This window comes from Leishmania mexicana, chromosome 20 (assembly GCF_000234665.1).
Source record: "Leishmania mexicana MHOM/GT/2001/U1103 complete genome, chromosome 20".
NCBI classification, from domain to species: Eukaryota; Euglenozoa; class Kinetoplastea; order Trypanosomatida; family Trypanosomatidae; genus Leishmania; species Leishmania mexicana.
In genome coordinates this window covers 871,523-892,672 of record NC_018324.1, presented here as the reverse complement: position 1 = coordinate 892,672, position 21,150 = coordinate 871,523, and the positions used below count along the sequence as shown (strand labels likewise).

General features: G+C 59.1%; 4 protein-coding genes across 4 annotated transcripts; all 4 read right to left on the bottom strand.

Moving 5' to 3' along the window:
• Positions 1-2,697: 2,697 nt before the first annotated feature.
• On the bottom strand, positions 2,698-3,804 carry LMXM_36_2250 (developmentally regulated GTP-binding protein 1,putative; the record flags this gene model as incomplete). The annotated part of the gene is made up of 1 exon (XM_003874527.1): positions 2,698-3,804. The coding sequence occupies one exon, from the start codon at positions 3,802-3,804 to the stop codon at positions 2,698-2,700; it is 1,107 nt and encodes a 368-aa protein (XP_003874576.1).
• Positions 3,805-4,917: 1,113 nt separating this feature from the next.
• On the bottom strand, positions 4,918-12,765 carry LMXM_36_2240 (conserved hypothetical protein; the record flags this gene model as incomplete). The annotated part of the gene is made up of 1 exon (XM_003874526.1): positions 4,918-12,765. The coding sequence occupies one exon, from the start codon at positions 12,763-12,765 to the stop codon at positions 4,918-4,920; it is 7,848 nt and encodes a 2,615-aa protein (XP_003874575.1).
• Positions 12,766-15,100: 2,335 nt separating this feature from the next.
• Positions 15,101-16,780, bottom strand: LMXM_36_2230 (vacuolar protein sorting-associated protein 45-like protein; the record flags this gene model as incomplete). Its single annotated transcript, XM_003874525.1, has 1 exon — positions 15,101-16,780. One exon carries the CDS (start codon positions 16,778-16,780, stop codon positions 15,101-15,103), a length of 1,680 nt encoding a protein of 559 aa, XP_003874574.1.
• Positions 16,781-18,540: 1,760 nt separating this feature from the next.
• LMXM_36_2220 (conserved hypothetical protein) lies at positions 18,541-19,668 on the bottom strand (the record flags this gene model as incomplete). Its single annotated transcript, XM_003874524.1, has 1 exon — positions 18,541-19,668. The coding sequence occupies one exon, from the start codon at positions 19,666-19,668 to the stop codon at positions 18,541-18,543; it is 1,128 nt and encodes a 375-aa protein (XP_003874573.1).
• Positions 19,669-21,150: the final 1,482 nt, after the last annotated feature.

Sequence of the window (21,150 nt, the reverse complement as noted above, 5' to 3'; positions counted from 1 at the left end):
AAGACGAGCAGGAGACAGCCAGACACAGGGCCACAGGCTCCAGACGATTGCAAACAGCAGCTTCGCAGACACCGGGCAGCAGGAGAAGCAACACCCACTCACACACACACATAAAAAAAAGGACAGCAAAAAGTTAAAGGTCAAAAGGGCGTCGCGGAAGAGGTGGTGTGTGTGTCTGTGTGGTGTGGTGGTGGTGGTGTTGGGGGAAGGGGAGGGGGAGAAGGTTAGGGGAGAAGGGGGGACGCAAAACAGGAAACACAGTAGAGAGCACGAATGGACACACACACCCACAGACAGAGAGGGAAAACGGGCGAACCTGCCTTGCTCCGTCTTTTTACTAATGATGATTACACGGAGAGAGGGGGGACAGAGGAGGGAGGAGAGCACTGATAAGAAGAGCCACGCAGAGCAAACACGCAAAAGAAGATCAGGAAGTTGCGTGACCGATAAAGAAGACAGAGAGGAGAGCGGAAGAGCAGGAGAAAAGACAGACACACGCGCACACTACTGTGCGAGTGCTCCTCAAAGAAGATATGGGGAGAGAAGGGGTCTATGTGTGGGGGAGTGCCCAGCTCGTCAGCGCGTTCAATGCAGCGACACAGGTCCGTAAGATGAGCGAAGAAGAACTCAAGCCCAGCACGGCGGAAAAAAAAACAAGAAATACACACAAACGATACACGGCGGTCCCTCCCTTCACGACGCCTCCGCGTGTCTGCCTAAAAGGGGAAGGGGTGGGGGGAAAGGAAAAGAGAGACAGAGACTGGCAGTGGCGACCGAGAAAGGAGAGACTGACAACGTTCGCAGAGGGAGGAGAGATAGGCGGAGAATACCGAAACAAATAAACTGCGTGTTTCCCTCGTTAACTGGTGTGCACGGATGTATATAGATAAATATATAGATAGATATGTTAACGTACGTGTGCGGGTGTGTGCAGCGGATGATACGCACAAAAAAAAGCAGGCACACACACACAAGCACAAGCTCGCACAAGAAAGCAGCTTCTATAAACTTCGAAAGCTGGGAGACAGTGAGGAGGAACGACAAGGCTCGTCCGTGGCAACGGTGAGGGAGCTGGCAACCAGAATCACCGTACTGAAAACAAAGCGTCAGCCAATGCAGAGCAGCAAGAATGAAAGGGCGATCAAGCAGCAACGCTGAGAACAACGAAGAAGAGCGGGAGAGAAAAGAGTTCCTCACGTTTTTCTTTGTGGGGAGAGGGGGAAGGGGGTATTGCGCAGGCACGTGTGTCTGTGAGGGAAGCGAACATGTCAGCGTAGATCAGCTCTGGCTTAAGCGAATAGGAAGAGAGAAGAGCCCCCTGCACGCGGCGTGTTACGGTCTTAGTAAGCAGTGGGGTGGAGGGTGGGGGAAAGGGGACTAACAATGTCAAGTAGGCACACACACACACAAGCACACGGCAACAACTAACGATTCGGCTTAGAAATAATGCAGATGTTTCTGTCTTTATGTATATATCGGGCTTTGCTGCTTTCCTGTTCTTCTCCTTTTTTCGTACTGTCCTTCGTGTGCTGTTATCCTTCAGCTGATCAGCTGTAGTCTCTCAACGTTGAAATGGGTCGGTGTGCGTGTGTGCTTGAGCTTAGGTGATCGTGTGTGGATGTTGGACGACGGTTTCACGGAAGACCCAGCGGATGGCGAGGGCACACACACAGCAGGCTGAAAGAATTACCGCAGGCACTGCAGGGTAAGGGGAGTGCGTTCGAGAAGGAAACGTGTGGGACATTGGGGGAGGGGGGCACGACAAGAGTAAGTTGTAGCGGTGGCAGATGGGTATGCGTGTTGATTCGTTGGCGGTGGAATTATACGCGAAAATAAAGACGGGGTGACATCGAGTGAGAGTGGCATTGTGATCTGTGCGCACATTGCCGTGTCTCATGCCACTCCCACCCCTTCTCCTCATCTTCCCTTCCGCGTCCAGGAGCTCCCAACGGGGCGTGCACCGACACTAGCTGTGACACACGGCTGTTTCTCTGTGCGACAGAGAAGAGGTGGCCTCTGACAGGGCACGTAACCGCGCGCTATTAGAACCGGGGTATATTCGTGGGCGTCACTGGTGCACTCTTTCTTCTCTGTTTTTTTTTCTGCCGCTCGTGGATTAGGCATGAAAACGGTCTCTTGGTGATTGCAAACTAGGTTAGATGCCACCGAACACACACGTGCACACAAAAAACTTTCGCTTTTTATGCATCAGTGCACTCCACAGAACAACAGACACAGAAAAACGCACGCAAACGACGCAGTGTCGCCGTGCTGCCACGCGCTCCGACACACTCTCTGGCTGCTTGACGTCACTTCGCACGCCGGCTTCTTCTCTCGGGCAACAACAATGCTCACGGCTTTCGCACACGATGTCGATGTCTGCCTCGTCCCTCGCTGGGAGTGCACACACATACAGGCACACTAGGATGCCCATCATTGTATTTCCGAAACAGTCGAGCACGCCTGCGCACATTTATCTCGACACATGCCGCGCCGACGGTGCGTAAGGGGTCCGACTCGTAAGAGCAGGGGCCACAGACGCGGTGAAACGCTGATGAAATGCAAGCTCACCTCCCTCATCGGCCTCGAGCACCGTGCGCGTGTGTTGTATGACGTGGTCAGCGGCACCCCTAACGAGTGCGCCTTCGTCACCCTCCACCATTCCGGCTGGGTGCAGGTGTATTTTCCACGTTGCTTTTACACCTTCTTCACCACCTGCACTACATCCTCGTCATCCAGCGGATGGTCCTTGCCCACACGCTGCGGCTGGTGTTTCACAGACGAGCCCCACACCCACGCGTACTTGTAGTTGCGCATCAGCTGCCTGTGAATACGGTTGCAGAAGCTCTCCACTGACGGCTGTGGGGACTTCTTGAGAATGACCGGCGCGTCGTAGTCTGGCACCTGACCCTTCGGCTTCGTGTACACGCGAATGAAGTTCAGGTGATCCCATATGCACTCGAGGAGCCCGTCCAGGTTCCACTCGTGATGGGCAGAGATTGGGCAGTTGTGCGGAATGCGGGCGACGATGTCGAGTTCCTCGACCGAGATTTGGTCGATCTTGTTCAGCACGTAAATGGCTGGGATGTACGCGCGATTCCCTTCAATCGCATCGATGAACTCGTCGGCCGTGTAGTCGCCACGGAAGGTGACGTCGGCGTTCGCCATACGGTACTCGCCTAAGATGATCTTGATCGTCTCCTGGTCGATGTGCGTGAGAGGGCACGTCGAGGAGATGCTGATGCCACCGCGGTCCTTTTTTCGAATCACAATATCCGGTGGCGACTTGTTCAGCCGAATGCCGAAGCCGTCCAACTCACGCTCAATGATGAGCTTGTGCTGCAGCGGCTTGGCAATGTCAAGCACGATGAGGATGAGAGAGCAGGTGCGGGCCACTGCAATAACTTGCCGGCCGCGACCCTTACCGTCTTTGGCACCTTCGATGATACCGGGCAGGTCCAGCATCTGCAGCTTGGCGCCGCGGTAGTTCACCACACCAGGCACGCAGGTGAGCGTAGTGAACTCGTACGCGGCCACCTCGGAGTGAGTCGAGGTCATCTTCGACAGCAGCGTCGACTTGCCGACAGACGGAAAGCCAATGAAGCCGATGCGGGCGTCACCGGTCTTCTGCACGTCGAAGCCTTCGCCCTTGCCGCCACCTTTCTTCGACTCAGACGCGATGAGCTCGCGCTTCAGCTGCGCCAGGCGGGCCTTGAGAGCGCAAATGTGGGTCATGGTAGCCTTGTTCTTCTGCGTGCGGGCGAGCTCCGCCTCGATATCGCTGATTTTCTGCAATGACGACATTTTTGGCTGCGAGCAGGCAAAAAAAAGATGAAAAGGAGGGGGAGGAACTGTGAAAAAGGAAAGTCAAAGGAGTGCGCGGTGCAGAGTGTATCTATATCAGCTAATCCGGTGGTTGTTGTTGGCGGCGGTGAACGGCACGTCGAGGGGTCCCCACGTCGGAGAGTGGCGGTGTTGATGAAGGCAGATAGAGAAGAATACGTTAGGTGGGCTTCTTTTACGTTAAGGGCGGGACGCAGTGGAGAGTTTTAAAAGGCGACGCCTCAGCGCAAGTGCACAGGCGCGTTCTCGCGGTGACGCTCGAGAAGCGGCCAAGGATGAGGCCGCGCGCACACCCTAAAAGAGAGAGATGAAGGCAGAGGGAACAGTTAGGGTTGAAGCGTTAGTGGGGTGAGCGATGATGGTGTGGTCTCGAGACTGCTACAGGAGCACCTTCTCCGCAGACATCTAAGCACGTCCTGGACAGCGCATACGTGGCATGTGTGTATGTGTGTTAATGCAATGGAACCACAGAGAGAGGGCGGGGGTGGAAACGGGGGTGGGTGGGTGAGGGCAAAGGGAGAAGAGAGAGAGATGATGGGCTGACGAGCCCACCCGGCCACCTAATAGAGGTGAGCGACGTGTTCGAGAACGCCGATGAGGCATTAAAGGGGCGGCACACAATTGACGCAGGGTCGTGATGTGTGCGGCAGAGAAATAGTACGCCTGCGGGGCACGCGCCCCTTCTTCTTTTTCCAACGCCCCAAACGCGCTCTACAGACCTGCCCAAAAAAAAGAGAGAGCGACGGGCACAGCTGATGAGCAAAGATGGCCCCACACAAGCGTATGGATGTATGCGCGTGCGTCGCCTCACACGACAGCTGCCGTTTGACGTGGAAGTCGTTTTGATGACTCTTGTTTGCCGTGGCATAGAGGACTCATACAATAAAACCGGTAGCCAAATTCGCGACCGCATGAGCACCGGATAGAAAGAGAGATAAAAGTCCACAAGCGCAGCAGCAGCTGATCCTGTCCAGCACGATGGCCTTGCAAGAAGTTCTCTTTGGCGAGGCCAACTACCTCACCGTTCACGCACGCACACACGCCCACCTTTCTTTTTTTTTCTATAGGCAGAGATCACACTTGGGTAGCCATCACTTCGATCAGTGCATCGAGCTTTCGAAGAATCGTTGAGATGTAGGCGTTTCGGTTCATGTGCTGCTGCTGTGTCTTGTGCAAGTCCTTGAACGACTTCAACGACGCGCCGTCGCTTGTGGCGGCGGCAGCAGCAATACTCTCGTCCTCCATGCCCTTCACGTCCTCCTCCACCATCACCTCCGCTAACGCATTCCGCAGGGACTGAGTGAGCCATGCGAAGCGACGCAGTTGGCGAGAAATCATGTCGCGCACCAGTCGGTGCTGGTGGTCCACCTCCTCCTTGATTTTGCGCTCCGCAATCGCGCGTAGTTTGCAGCGTCGCTCTTTGCGTTCCGCTGAGGGCATCCGCCTCTGCTGGTAGCGACCGCGGCGAGGTCGCTTCAATGCTGCCGTAGCCGTTTTTGCAGCACCTGTTGCCGTCGAGGATGGCGCCTCAGTGGGAGCAGAAGACCGCCGCACTACCACGCCAGCACTGCGGCTGTACTTCGGGGTTTGCGAACGCCGTGCAGCCGCGGAAGCCCGCAGTGTCGTGGCCGTTGGCACTGCCGTGGCAATGGTAGATTGGCGAGCACCGACTGGCTGACTACCTCCGCGGCGGCGCTTCGTGCGCGATGTTGCAGTGGAACCTGAATCGCCTTCGCGATGTGTCGCCTCCCCACCGCCGGTGGTGCCTAGCACCGCAAGCAGCGACTTGTCTGGCACCGGAGTTGTGAAGTGCGCTGTCGTGGCGCTGCTGACAGCCGAGGACGGCGACCGCTCTGCCTTCGCTGCTTGCCCTTTTCTCCCCTTTTCGGAGAGTCTGCGCGGTGTGCCAGCGCTGTCAACGTCGACCTCAGACCCTGTCTCGGGTGCATCCGCGTCAGTAAGTCGACCGCTAGTAGCTTCAGGTGGCGAGAGCTTCTCGGAGTGACGTCCCAGGGCGTCTTCCAGGGGCTGAAGGTACCAAGGGTGAGAGGCCCAAGCAACACTGCTGGCGGCCTGCGCTTTCCCAACGCTTTGCCGCTCCCGCGCTTGCCGAGACCACCGCGAGGGGGTAAAGACATGCCGAGGTGCTGACGCGACCGTTGGTCGACCCCTTGCTTGCCGGCAGCAGTCGGAATCCGTGCCTCTGTCGCTGTCACTGCCGCTGTCACTGCTGCTTCCACTGCTCACCATGGAGCGGAAGGTGGCCATGTACTGACGCCGTGCGACCCGTATTGACATCTGCGCAAACCGAAGCGCGCTCTCCGCCTCCTCGACGGCGTCCACCATTGCCTGCAATACAGGGCGGACGCGGCACTGGAACTGCGGACCGCACAGCGTGTAGAACTCGCACTCGCGCAGGAATGCGGCATGGTCGATCGTAAAGCTCTCAAGGGCACGGTACGTGTAGAGGACCCCAGCCTCAAACTGCAGACTCTCCCGGTACACCGCCGTCAGCTCTGCCAGTCGCGCCCACAATGTCTCCTGAAGACTCGACACCAGCACCTGGCGCACCGTGGTGCAGAAGAAGAAGACGCTGGAGAGTCCACTCTCCATCCCGGCGCGCCACGTGTGCAGTACGATCCGCTCCGCGCTCTTCCAAAACAGGAGCGTGCGGAAGATGGCGCCAGTGCAACGCAGCGTGTGATCCGGCAGCAACCAAGCTCCGCTGCACCACGGGCTCGCCGCCGTCAGGCTGAGGGAAGCAAGAAAGGAGTGAATGGGAAACGACTTCTTCGACGCTTTCTCTGCACTGCCTTGCGATAACGGCGTGGGTTCGTGTGGCAGACGGGAAGCACTGGAGACGTTCCAGATACCCTCCTCAGTCGTATCGTCGCCCTCTGTGAAGCCGGCATCACTGCCCAGAGTCTCTGCCGCCGAGCTGAGCCGCTCATGCCCCTCCTCACCGCTCGAGATGAGCCTCCACTCCAGCTTCACCGTCGATTCGCCATTCGTGACACACGTCGCCCACTCATGCTGGAACGCCGAGTTGAGGGAGGAGAACGCCTCGGTCACGTTCAGTCCCTGCCGGGTGTCTGTGAGCGCCGCCAACGCGGACAGTCTCGTATCCCCGCTTATGATTCTCTGCACCATCGTAGCCTCTTCAGCTTCTGCCATCATTTCCAGAGCAGCGTCCACAAGCGTCATCCAGAGGTCCATGAGACGCACGGCAATCGGCGCCCTCTGCAGCAAGCAAACATCCAGAAACTGCGTTGTGAGGCAGTAGAGAGAGCCGTACGGGGGAAGCAGGGTCAGCTGCAGCGCCTTGTGCGTGAGGTAGCTAGCCGTGTACTGCCCGAGAGCACGGTAGTACCCGCTGCAGCGTTGCAACGCTTCGGCCTCGTCGCAGGTGAGGGCGATGTCGACGATAAGTGCGCGGTCCACCTCGGCGCCGGTTAGAACGCGGTGCAGTGGGACGAGGTCGTCAAAATACCAGCGATGCGCCTCCGTCGCCGTCCACGACCACAGCTCCTCTGTGAAACTCTTCCCCATAACTGCCATCCTCGCTATCGTCGCCCGCGCTTCGCGCAGGCCTCGCTGTGGATCATCATGTTGCCATGCAGAATCTAGCTCAGGAGGCAGATATGTGTTTCCCCCCACATGAGCTGTGCTGTCGCCCGCGTCCATATCCTCCTCGGCGCGATCGTCCGGTGCCGCGCCATCGCGTTTGGTGTTCATCGAAAGATGAGAGCACTGCTGAGCGGAGAGACCCGAATTTGGCAACGCGGTGCTGTCCTTGGGACTGTCACAGCAGGGGTTGGCCACGGCCGCCGCTGCCGCCGCCAACTGGCGAAGATACCCCGGATCATCGACTGTGCAAGCGGCCAGCTGCGCTTGCCGCTCGGCAAGCTCTGCCAGCGCCGCCGCCTCCGCCTCACGACGCGCGTAGCTTTTGGGGCCAGTGCGCATTAGCAAGAACTGATCGTCGTTAATGTCCGCCACTCTGAACAGTGCATCCGGGTGGGCGTACCCGAACTCGTCGCGCCGCACCGCTGCCGTGTGCGCCTCATCCACCGCGACAGCGGCAGCCATGTCTGCGTGTTCACTCAGCATCGCCACCTCGACGTGTTCACAGCACTGATGCAACGACTTCGACGGCGGCATGGGCGGAGGGGTGCGTGCGGAGGGCCCAGTAAACATCGCCACGGCGCTCTGTGCCGACTCCACAGGCCCCGGCTTCCCCATGACGCCAAACGTTGACAGGGCGGCTGGGGTAACATCGCGCAGCTGACGAATGATGCCAGGCCCCACACCAACGCCTTCGCTGTGTTGCACACCAACTTCAGTTGGCAGCGGATCGATGAACGTGACACCTCCAGCCCCGGCTCCTGCAGCGGAAACTCGCCGTGCCGTGCGCGCCGACAGCGACGGTGACCCTGACGTCCTCGGCCAGTTGTTGGTGCGCGGTATGCTTACGCTGAGAGAGTGCTGCTGCCGCCCACAGGACTGAGGAATATCACGCGCAGCTGTCGCGGGCAGCTCCATGATGGTCGTATTCGCCGCGAAACTCGTGCGGCGCGAGCGACCAAAGAAAACACGACTTCCACGCCTCCCCCCAGTCACGCCGTCGACGCCATCCTCGTCGTCTGGAACGGTGTACAGGATCACCGGCGGCGCGACGCGTGGCGGCGGCAGCTGGCGGAGCGGCACCACGACACGCATTTCCGCCATGGCAGGGCCGGCCATGGAAGGCTCTCGGCCCACCCCGTGTTGCTCGGTTTCCTCTTTCTCGCTCCCGCTTTGATGCGAGGGTGCCGCTTCCTCGATGGAGTGCGACGCTGGCCCTTCGACCTCCGCGTGCCCGACAGCGCGTACCATGTACACATCGCGCAGTTCGTCAACGATGCCCTCCATGGCGCGCACTCGTCGAAGCCGTAGCGCCAGTCGCTGGGCTTTCCAGTCGCCCAGTCGACTTTCTCGTCGGCGGCGCCACAGTTGCGCGTCGAACTCGGCGCGGAGCGCGTGGCGAGATTGCCCGAGGTCCACCTCTGTCTGCTGCTCGAGCAGCGAGACTTGGCGTAGCTCCTCCGTGATGGCGCCGTAGAGGGCCATGGTGCCACGCGACGAGGCTGTCGAGGACACCGTTGTCCCGGTGGAGAAGCGGGAACCGGCGATGCGGCGTAGGCCAAGCACGCTCGTCGTCGCAGTGGTAGAGGACCGAGGAGACGAGGAGGCGATGGAAACGCTGTCCACCCCTTGCCGCCCGCCTGCCGCCCTCCCCATTCCTGAGTGGGCGCCGCGGTCCTCATCGTCGTCCGAATTTATAAAAACGGTAATGTACGACGGTGCCTCACTCGTCGACTCCTTTGACGGGAAAGCAGCCGTGACGTGAGGAGAGCGATCACGATGGTGATCGTCTCGTGCGGCTGGCGCAGCGGCGGCGCAGGAGAGGGGCCGCTCGGCATCGCGAGTGTGGGTTTCAGAAGAAGCAGCCCCACTTACATGTTCATTCTCGGTCGCTGACGCCTCTTCAGCACGACGCACCTCCTCCTCCTCGTCCGCATGCAACCACAATGACGGGTCTGGAGCAGCTTCCGCGGAGCCGTCCTCGCCGCCACCCTCCCCAGGATTCGCGGACTCCACCACCTCAAGCAAGACACGTGTGCAGGCCTGGTAGTGCTCCTTCCACCAGTTGATGGCACCGTACGACGACAACAAGTCGACACGCGGAGGCAGCGGCATCGGGGCCGCGTCGGTGACTTCACCTTCGTCATTGACGCCAGTCCCCCAGCGTCCCATATCGTGCGCAGCATCCGCCGTCGGCGCACCGTGCACGAGTTGCTCGATAAACTGTTCAATCGCGCGTCGCAGCGTCTGCGTATCGTGCAGCTCCCCAATGTAGTCCTCCACCGCGGCGTCATTCACCTCCGCCATGCCTTCCAGTCGGCGTGCGTCTTTTTGAGCGCTGCACACGACGTGCGTCGCAGCCACTCGAAGCACCCGCAGGCTTACCCCGGCGTGGAGAAGGTCTGTGGCAGCTGCAACAGAGAGAAATACCGGTAGCCGCTGTGGTGAAGGTTCCAAGGTGAAGCCGCTGTGCGTCTGGCCGTGAGACGGCACCACAAAAAACTCGTCATACGGATCGGACAGCTCGCCTGCCGTGAGCCAGCGGTGCAGCATCGCATTCAGAGGACGCAGGGTTGAGCGGAGCAGAAGCCCGATGGCGTCGATGGAGCAGCTTAGCAGGTCCTTGCGATGCTGCTCCCACGCACCGTAGTTGTCGCCGGTGTCTAGAGGCGAAAATTTCAACGAGGGAGAGGCCGTCCCAGACTCAACGGCGGCCAAGGCAGCTCGCATTTTCTGCCGCTGCGGGTCGTCGCCGCTGTTCCGCATATTCGCCTGCAGTGGCACCTCCTCACTCTCTTCACCGCCCAACGAGGCGAGCAGTTCGGCGAGCCGCTCCTGCTGCAGTTCGACGTAGTGGGTGGCAGCGCTTCCGTACTGACCAAGCGCGTCGGCATGGCGCGCAGTGAAGCACTCGTACAGGCGCGAGATAAGCAACGCCGATGAGCAGCGCTTTTCGAGGATGTCGACGGGGTCCCACGCCTCTGGCGCCGTGGCCGCTGCCGGGACGCCGAAAAACGCTGCAAGGACCTCCACCTGCTCCACTGCTCGCTGCAGCCGTTGGTGTGCCGTGAGCAGCTCCGCAAAGCTCAGCCGGTGCGGCCCGCCTGCCTGGTACCCTAGCTCCCCAATCTGTCGCTGCAGTAAAGATAGCAGGAGGCGCAAGGTGCTCATGGCGCAGCGGCCGTAGCTGCCAAGACTGCCACGCAGCGTGACGTCATCAGCCACATCGCACAGGCGATGAAGGCGGCGCAGCAGCGTGCCGTAGTAGCAGCCCCACTCCAGCAGAGAAGCCAAACCACTGATGGCCGTCGCAGCGGCGGTTGTCCCAGCGCCACCATTGGGCGCCAACGGGCGGGCGTAAAACTCATCGCGAACGCGCAGCGCCGACAAGTTTGGGCCAGCCGTGTTGTCAATGTGGGTGAGACAAAACGGATCAGCAAGGCCAGCGGTGCACCAGTGCAGGGCCAGGTGCACCTGCGCGTACACAACCTCGTCGTACAACGGCAGGCAGGATACGAAAGGGATGCGGCATGCAGGCAGGGCAGCTGCCGCAGCATCAGCATCACGCTGTCTTGTCTGCGTTGCTCCTTCACTCCCGGGGATACCATCTGTCTCGTCAGGGCGGGAATCGACGCAGCGAGCTCGATCGTGCGCAAAGAGGGTCTCGACGGCGGGATCTTCCCCTCCCATCATTGTCTGCCCCCACTGAAAACCACAGGAGTGACCTGCGGGTCTAGCTTCACGTGCCACGTCCAGCGCGACGGAGGGTGATGCTGTGGCAAACGGAAGCCCACTGTCCCGCACAAGAGCCGTCAAAGCCGCAGCGTCGTCGCTGTCTGTCATGCCAGGGAGCGGAGCCCACGAGCTACGCATATTGTCAAGCAGCGACACGACAGCGGCGGAGCGGGTGCCAGCGCCCCTGAACAGGTGGCTGCTGTGGGTGCTTGAGCCCTCTCCAGCCACGGTGGCCTCGATCACCGGATCGAGGTCGCACGTCCAGCGCTGGTGTCGCCGCAGCGCCCGTGAGCGCTCCACCAACGCCACCATCGATGGCGCTAGCCAGCAGTACGGCTGGTAGGGCAGCGCAGAAGCTGGGCTTGCACCACCAGCATTGTTAGGGTATCGATAAATCGATTGCCTGTTTTCCGACGACAAAGTCGCGGGGCTGACGCAATCGAAGTCGTCCAGCCGTGGCTTCTTGCGCGTCAAGCTGGCCACCGCGGACGACGATGCAATAGGGGAAGGGGTCGCGGTCAGCGCGGTGGCACCATCAGTGCCTTGTGGCGGGGGTGTATGCAGCCCACCTGCCAAGAGCGCAGGCGTTTCGTCACCGTGCATGACAAGGGGCCTCCGTGGCGTATTCGCCGCAATGCTAGTGCGGAGAATAATATAGAGCAGTTGCTCCGCAACGGTAGAAGAGGCAGCTGTGCTGATAATCTCGTCTTGGGGGTGGCACGGTGATGCGGTGATCGCGGTTGCGGTGAAGACACCGCTTTTCATGATGCCGCGTTGCTCAAACGCCGGCTTTGGCTGTTCTCTCATCATCGCCGTGGAGGCGCGTGCAGTGCCCAGCGACTCCTCGCCTTTTGCGTCAGCTGGCTCATCAATCGCCTTGCCCGTGGCTGCGCGCGGTGACTCTTCAACGGCAACACCAGCACCGTGCACACCGCACATAATCTCGGCCGCGAAAAGATCGACCAAATGCGCTTGTGTCGGGGAGATGTCCGACATAACGGCGCGTGTGTGGAGCAGCAGCCGCGCTACTGCCTCGCGCACGCCATCCCCGCCTTCAAGACCGCGCTCGCGGCGCACGGAGATGCGAGCCGACACGGTTGAGCGAAAGAATGAGTCGAGCGCGAGCCGTCGCAGTCGACGCCGCTTCGCTTGCCAAGATGGCGTCCCGCGAGCGTACAGTACCGCACGCACCGCTGCGGTGGCGGCATCGGTGGTAATCGTCGTCCAGCTCAGCGGACCAAAGCGACCGTCACCTCGGGCAGCCGACCCGGTGAAGGTATCCAGCACGCTCTCCTGTGAATTGTTCAGCGTCGCAGTATAGTGGGATCGGTCCAACGACAAGAGAAGTGGCAGAGCGGTCACAAGGTTCAACACGCTCGCCTGAGTTCCCGGCGCAGTGACGAGGGTAGAGGGAGGGGCCCTGTACGCCGCGTCCAACGGGGGCAACGGTGCTGGACGCCGTGCCGACGTTACAGGCTGCGAGTTGGGGTGCGACCCATATGAGCGAGGCTCATCATCGCTGCGTTCTGAGGGCAACACCACGAGGTCACCCTCGCTTATCATCTTATGGCGGGGTAGCGAGCGAGGAAGACGGTACGCGGGAATTCGAACAGAGCGAGCAGCGGCAGCGACAAAGGCAAAGACGAAAACCTCCGCTATTCTGGTGCTCCCCTTGCGTGAGGGTTACCTCCGCTCACGCGCTCCCTGTATATCGGTGCACTTCTCGCCTTCTTTCGGAGCTTCAAAAAAAAAAACTGGAGTTATGTATAGCCAGTTTGCGCCTTCTGTGCACATGACGTTATCCGTCCCCCGTCGTGTGGAAGCTCCCGCGCTCCTGCAGTTGAGCAGCCGCACAGCAGGAGGAGAGGGAGAAGAAAAATCAGACGGAGGAGCTTCCCTTTTCTTTTTCGATCCTTACGAAACGAAGATGTGCTTGACGTAGCCCATGCGAGCGCGTACGATCTCGTACGTGCGTCTATATCTATGTATGTGTGGGTGTGGGTGTGGGTGTACTTGCGTGAAACTCTGTGAGCGTGCCGAATTGTGCACAGAATCCGCTCTGCTCAACACCGCGGTGCTCGGTGCGACAGGGGGCGCCTACAGCGCAATGGTGGAGTGGCAATCGCAAAGGAAGGTGGGTGGAAGAGACTGCAAGAGTGCGGAGCTCTCAGTTCACAGTTCCCGAGCGTCGACTGTGTGTGTGTGTGTGTGTGTGGCAGAAAAGGGAAAAGGATGGAGAGCCATGAGAAGAAGACAAAGGTGTCGGAACATCAAGCAGTCCACGAGAGCGCGCGTTTCTGGCGGCCGCACCACTTCGCCTTTACGTGAAAACCCACGACAACGCAGCACAAAGCCGGTGCCTGTGAATGAGCCTTGACCTTTTTCTCTGCGAGGTGGGATGAAAGAGCGGCGAAGCGAGATGTCGAATGCGCGCTTCGCTCTCCCGCTGCCTGTTACGATCACGCCGGAGCCGTTATTTGCCGCGTTTTCTCGCTCTGCGAAGGCTGTCGCGCAATTGTTTACCCCTCTTCTGAATCCGAACTAACTGCCGGCCTCCTCCTCCCCCCACCACCATTTCACCATGTGATGTGGGCAACTCCGCAACCGACAAGAAGACCACAACAAAATCGGCCGCCTTCGAGGGAGAGAATGCACGGGAAGCTTGAAAGAATGGGCGGCAGCCTCAAACACGACTGCCGAAGACGAAAGACACTGCGTACCCTCACAGAAGTCGTCCGCACACCTGAGTATACGTGCGCGTGAATGTATCTGTCCATGTTACAGGTGAGAGAGATGGCGCAGGGCTCCAGAGAAGCGAGCGCAGCAACACAAGCAAAGAACGACAACGTAACAACAAAAGCGCCGAGGGCGATAACGAGAAGTTACCTCCTCTTTTGTGTGTGCACAGCAGCGTGCCCATGCCACCAGCGAACAGGTCAGCAAGTAGACACAGACACACACACACACAAACAACCGCAACTCACCTGCTTTTGCAGGAATACGGCGATAACCTCGCCGTCTAGGACGAACCGTCCTGCCGTCGAGTCGGGGACATGCGCCGTACGGGCTCTGCTTGCCCTTGCTTGTCCCCTCCTCGCATACGTGCGGCGCGATCGGCGCCAGACGGAGACTCGGGTGGGCGGCATGCCTTGATCCAGGCGGGCCGCCTCCAGAGCCCTGCTCGAGGGCGGAAGCGGTGGCGTCGGCCGTGCGAGTAGCAGGGGGTGATAAAGGTGCATGCCAGATACGCCCAGGGCCGAAGCTGGTCAGCTGCAGGCCAGGGCCCCCGGAGACCCTCCGCACCCCAGAATGTGGGGCGGAGACTCTTCACATGGGAGCCTCGAGGCCTCGATGGCGCAACTCGGGGCGTCCTCGCCGCGCTTCCCGCATCTGCGCCTCATCAGCCCACCCGGTCGGATGAAGGAGATGCCGCACAATTCACACGCACGCACTGTGGCGTTGATTCGTACGCATCACCTCGCACCTTTTCCGTCTATTTCCCTTGTTCTGCTGACCTCTGGATGCCTTCGTTGGGCGTGATACACCATGCCGGCTGTGCGTGGCAGCTCGTGTTGTACAGTGCTCACACTAGTTTCGAAACGTCAACAAGCAACAAACAAAATCGTAGGGCACCACCAACATGCGGAAGGGCACACGTACTGTGGCCATGGAAATCGTCAGGGCTAGCTGGGAGAGGTAGTGAAAAGAGAAATAGGCGAACGAGGAGGGGTGGGGGTCGGCGGCGGCGGTGAGGTGCAATGGCGACCTGAATCTGCAGCTCGAGCAGGGTGAAAACATCTTTCGTGAACGCACTCCCATGCAAACATGGAAAGAAGGCAGACTAGCTAGCGAGGCTACGGGAGCCCAGTCTAACGAGCTGCAGCACGTCACGCCTCTCTTACGATGGCGAGAGCTGGTCGAGCAAACGGAGAAACGAGTGCGTGTTGAGAACGTCTTCGCCGCCGATCGACGCCTTGATGCTGCTTCCGCCGCCCGCAAACGAGGCTGCATCCGCCGGCTTGTACGCGGTGCGCGCGTTAATGCCGTGCACCAGCGCTGCCTCCTCGAATGTATATCCGCCGCACATGTACACGGTCACCTCCATTGGCTTATGCTCCACATTCGCCACACCGCCGCCGCCGGAGGAGGAGGTCGGCTGTTCCAGGTATGGGTAGGAGGCGGTGTCGAGCTGGCCGCTGTACAGGTGCTGTAGGGTGCGCTTCAGAACCGGTTCATGCTGAGTGTAGATGTTGCCGACATCCACAAACGTCTTCACGATCTTTGCCATGACACCGGTAGCGGCAAACAAGCGATCTGTGTTTCGATGAAGGCCGTAGTACTGCCGCAGCTTACTAAGGAGCAGGGCGTAGTTCGAGTTGACGCGGTCGAGGTACGGTGCCACCTGCGACGCGCCGCCGGGCTTCTCATAGCGAAGGTGGTAGATGAGGCAGAGGCGTGTGAGGTCCTCCTGGCTCGTGCTGGGGCGCGACGCGAAGGTCTGCAGGCGTGTCCAGTGGTTGCTCTGGTCCGAGGAGGCGATCATGTCCTGCTCCAGAAGAGATATCTCCAGCAGGTTGCGCTTCTTGATGACACCGGAGAGATACGTGGTCACCGTCGTGTGCTTCGTGACGGACCCGGTGAGGTTCTTCGTCTGCGGAATCTTTTGCATGAACGCCTTGAGCTCTTCGAGGGTGGCTGTGGGGCGGTCGAGATTCAGGGCTTCTTTGCACTGGTCAACGTACTTCTTCACGTTGTTGCACAGGTCGCCCCAGTTGTTGAACATGTTGTTGGCGAAGAAGGCGTCATCGTGCTCGGAGAAGACGTAGCCCTCCTCCTCGGCTCCTTGCACGTCCGCCGGCAGCTTGAGCGTATTGGAGCGCAGCCCAATGTGCTCGTGGAGCATTGCTTGGTAGGTCCATGGGGTGAGGAGCGGGGTGAGCGGGTCGTCGTTGCGGTCTAGAAGCAGCAACACCGTGTCCCGCGCGGGGTAGTCGTACAGTCCGGGGTCGCTTTTCAGCACATTCACGAGTTCCGCGGCGAGACGCTGCACAAACGGGCTATTCTTCTGGTAGCGAATGCGGGGTCGCCGGCGCTGCGCCACCATGAGCGAGGCCAGCCCCTCCGCCAGACGGCGCACCTGCGACGCTGACATGAATGACGACACAAGCGACTGCGGCGGCGGCGTCTCCAGCACGAAGGCGTCCTTATTGACGGCGTTGAAGTCGCAGAAGACCTCCTGCACCTCCTCCACGAGCGAGTCACTGTCGGCGTTCGCGAGGCGGTCCAGCATCTCCGCACTGGTCGCGCCGCAGAAGAAGATGTGATAGCTACGGTACTTCGCCATACGCAGCTCCACGCATGCCGCCTCCACACTCGAGAGACTTGGCCGCAGCAGAATGTAGCAGCGCAGCATCTTCATCAAGTTCCGCTGCCGCGCGGCGCTGTTGAGGGACTCGACGAGGTACACCCCGTGCTTGAGCAGCTCCGTCTGCGAGAAGGCAGTCGCGACCATCGGCAGCGCGCCGTCGTCTACGAGGAGGACCTTCATATTCGTATCACACGGCAAGATGCGGTTCATGTAGGCGTCGATAAGGGAAAAGAAGCTGTTCGCCGTCACAAGTGCCGAGGAAGACGAGACAGCAGATGGCGCAGTGTGGTGAGCGGCCCCGCCACCACCGCCGCCCGCCGTCAGCAGCGTGCTGGATAAGTTTTGGAGTGTCGCGTGCGTATTCATCATTACAGCTACAAAGTCGGAATGGCGGTTGACTCCATGCGCCGACCAACTAGAGGAAAAGCGCTACCTGCCGTGGGAGGTGGCTGGAGAGGAGATGACGTGTGTCTCAGGGCAGCAACGACAGCGATGGCAGGCTCCAACACAACAAGGAGAGGCGGCTCAACTTCACAGATTGGCGGAGACAAGGTAGAAAAAAGGTACGCAAAGCAAAAGGTGTGTTTGCAGGCATGCGAGGGTGTATTCGGTGCTGTGTGGTGTACGAGCACCGTGGTGATCTGATATATCGCAATAGGGGGTGTTGGGGGAAAGGAAGGGCGGCACAGTGCAATCTGCAGGTGCGCGTCGGCGCGAGAGCGACGCACAAGTGTGTTTGGTCAATAAAAGACACAGTGGGTAGAGCGGGAGAACGAAGAGGATGTACCGAGAGAATGCGTGGAGCATCAGCCATTCACCACTCTTATCAAGCGGAGTGCACAGGACGTTTCAGGGGCCGAAGAGAAGAGAAGAAAAAGCACACAAAAATGAGGCAGATGCGTAAAGAGAGAGAGAGGTGGGAAGGAAGGTGGGAGGGGGAGGAGGAGGAGGAGGCACAGTGTGTGCTGTCCCCAGGCTGTCCGAGCTCCGCAGCCCCCACCCGTTTCGAAGGGGGACGAAAACAAACAAACAAAAAAGAAGGACGGCAAACGTGGCGCATCGCCAGTTCGGTTCCCCGTCTGTGGTGTTTTCTTTTTTGTCTTCTGTGTTGTCCATGCTTGTCTCCGTTAACAGCACATGCAACGCGTGTGAAGAGTGCAACAGTGACTAGGGAAAGGGAGAGAATGAGGGCTGGGGGAAGAGGGGGCATGCGTGGCAAAATAGACACAGCGAACCAAGCAACAGCAGCCGGCCTCACGCAACTCACAGAGGACTTTACACGCGGCCCGTGAGGAAAAAGAAAAAGAAGTCTGAGACAGCCCTGAGTGTGCGCTGCAACAGAGGCAACGAAATGGGGAGGATCTGTTGTATTATCCTTCCTTAAAACACAACAACACGAATCGCAAGGCGTGCGATGTTATGCGACGGTTCCGGACGAGGAGGGGGGGGGGCAAGGAAAGAGAAGTAGCCACGGTGAAAATCAATCAAGCTATGTGAGCACGGCAAGAGGCAGGAACGTAGAGCACATGCACACGCAACAACTCCTGTTCCTCCTGCTCTTGTGTGTGGGTGGGTGGGTGGGTGTGGGTGTTGTTTGCATTTCGTTGCATCTTGTGCGTTCTATGTCGCCCTACCAACGTTGTTGTCTATGCGTGTATGTGCCCATGCATCTATGACGTAGGCGTGAAGCTGTCTATGTGTATGTGTGTGCGCGTGCTTCTATAGGTGCAGTTGCATCGACTCTCTTCGTCTTCCATCGAGTGCGGACACCACTGCAGCATCGATATCGGTCCTTTTCTCGCTCACTGGGATTTACTCAGACTCGCCTAGAAAAGTCGACATGAAGCATGCGAGAGATTCAATGTGCGACTGTGGGTCGAGAGAGGGAGCAGATGTCAGCGGCGGCTCTACGATCTCCCGTCACCATCAGCGCCCTCTGTTCTCTTTTCTGATTTTTTGTTGATCTGCTGTTAGTGCGCGCGACGCCGCTTTCGCGTCCTCGGCACTGACGCACCAGAGAGGGAGAGCTGAGCTGCTAGCATGAGCGCCTCACGCACCTCTGCAGCTTCCTCCGGTCTTCCCGGCACCGTGCACAACGACGGCCCAGGGAGGTGCGCCGCACACGCACCCATCGTGGCGCCACCAGAGTTCGGATGAGCCGAAGGTGGGGTGCTGCTGAGTACTTCGTCGATCCATCGATCCACTTCCTCCTCATGGTAGCGAATCTCGTCAGCAGCAGTCACGGTGGGCACAGGCGCGTCAGTCCGGAGGGTTGCGCTGGAGTTGGTGGAAGGAAGCGACGGGGTCTGAGCAAGAGGTGCAGCCCCTAGAGCCGAGCTTGCCGGTTTCAGTTCGCCAGTGTTCAGACACAGCTGCACCCACTGTGGTGTCACGCACGCCAGGCCACGCTGACGCGCAACGGCGAGCTTCGTCAGCGATGGTAGAGCAGCCTCGTTAGGGTTGTCGCCAGACCGGCCCGTCGACAACTGCTGGCTGGAACTGGTGTTTGCTGCCTCCGTTTCTTTGGTGGACGACGGTGCCTCTTCGTCTCGACCACCGGCAACGAGGGGCTGAGGTGCTAGAGGGCTCGTCACCGCATGCCGCGGGGCGGCAGGTGAAAGGCTCACGTGACTGTAAACCAACAGGTTAGTCGTGTCCAGTAGGTGGTTGTGGTACGTGGCACCGTAGAACTGCATGAGTGCGATAATGTTCGCTTTCAGCTGCAGCGGCAGCTGGGTCGTCGTGAAGTAAACGCCAGCAAATAAGTACGGGTCGTAAGCGATGGTGTCGGGGTAGTCTCGGCACGGCAGCAGGAGACGGTTCTCGCACAGGCACTGATGCACCCAACGCTCGTAGACTACTGTGAGGCGACTGGAACGGATGCGGCTCTCCACTGATTTAGGCAGCTCCTTTGCCGACCCCCAGCCACGGCTGCAGCGCGCGGGAGTGCCGGGCTGGTTATCGCTCGCGATGATGGCACATGTGACGGGAGTTTTGTCATCCAAGTGGTACACCACGCGGCCGCCGTTTTGGGTAAGCTCTGCCACCGTCAACGGCGACGCCGCAAGAGAGACCAAGAACGTGTGGCCGCGAAACATGGCTGGAGGGGGAGGGGGGAGGGGGAGGAGGGCTGCAGAGGCTGAACCACTCGTGCGGTGCCTTCGCGTGTACGTGTGTCAGTGTGCGTTGATGCACTACCGCGTTGCAAGAAAAAGGATCTAAGTATTGGAGAGAAAGTGACCAAACAGACTCAAGTGTGGTATCGTTCTGGTAACAGGGACCCCGACGGAGCGGCGTCGATGATATGTTTGGCAAGGTGCGTCTCCGAGCTGGCACAGAGAGTCGCGGATTCCGAAGTGACGGTCGAACACGCGGAGGCGGCTCAGTGTATTGTGTCGACCGGAAGAGGGAGAACGAAGGATGGAGAAGAGAAGAGGAGAGGCGTGGAATGACGGATGGCGGAGGCCGAAGAGGAGCAGCAGAAGACGTGAGCGAGTGAGAGAAAATGATATCGGCGGAAGGCGATGCTTGGTGGGTTCAGCGTCGGCATAACCAGCTGCCACATTGCTGATGCGCATGATCACTATCGGAGCCGATATGTGCAGACCTGCCCTCTGTCCATATGCTTTCTCCCCCTCCCCCGCTCACTCACACTGACCGCACAAGCCTATATCAAGGGCGAACGACATACACACACACACGCACGCACATCGAGATGTGCTGCGAGCCAAGAAACGGCGAGTAGGACGCGAGGTGAGCAAAGCCGGAGAGGGGTGGGGGCAGGAAGGGGAGCTTCTTCCTGTTCCCGCGCTTATGCGCACACGTAGACGCACACAGCCTTCTTGTTCCATTGTCGCTTATTTTCATCCCGCTGGTGAAAAGCAAACGACACACCTAAGGGAGGTCGTTCTCCCCCCTGCACGGCAGCACGGTGGGGACCAAATACAACGATGCGCATTCATCAGCAACAGGGCAACATGTATTTGCCAGACCCGGGATGTGTAAAGAACTCCCTTGTATGCGTGTAAAGAAGGGGGAGGGGTACATGAGAGCAGGCGGTTCCTCAAAGACAAGGCGTCACCCACACAGCAAGCTCACTCGACGCACCCCACTCCCTGCCCATCTACAGACGCACTTCAAACACATCCAAAGACCGGCAAAAATACTTATGTGCAGCAACAAGAAAAAAAACGCACACACACACAGAGACACGAATTCGAAAGAGGCCATGAGCGAAATCGAAGCAGCTGAAGAGGAGCACACTGGGGGAGGCGGCTCGAAAACGTTCGTGACGTAGCAAGATACACAGAATCCCCAGAGACGTCATGCAGCATGACGAGCTGGTGCGAGAGGCGCGACAAAGGCGACTGCCATCGATGCCTTCGATGCACGTGATGTGTGTGAGATAAAATAAGGCAAAAAAAAAACAAAGAAACCACGGCAAATATTGAAAAGCCAAGAAGAATCAACACAGGAGGGACAGTGCGAGATACGTACACGCACACGCACGTGCACACTCGCAGATGTGCACACGTGTTGGAAGCCACTGGCTAAAGCAACGAGAGAAGGAAAGGGGAGAA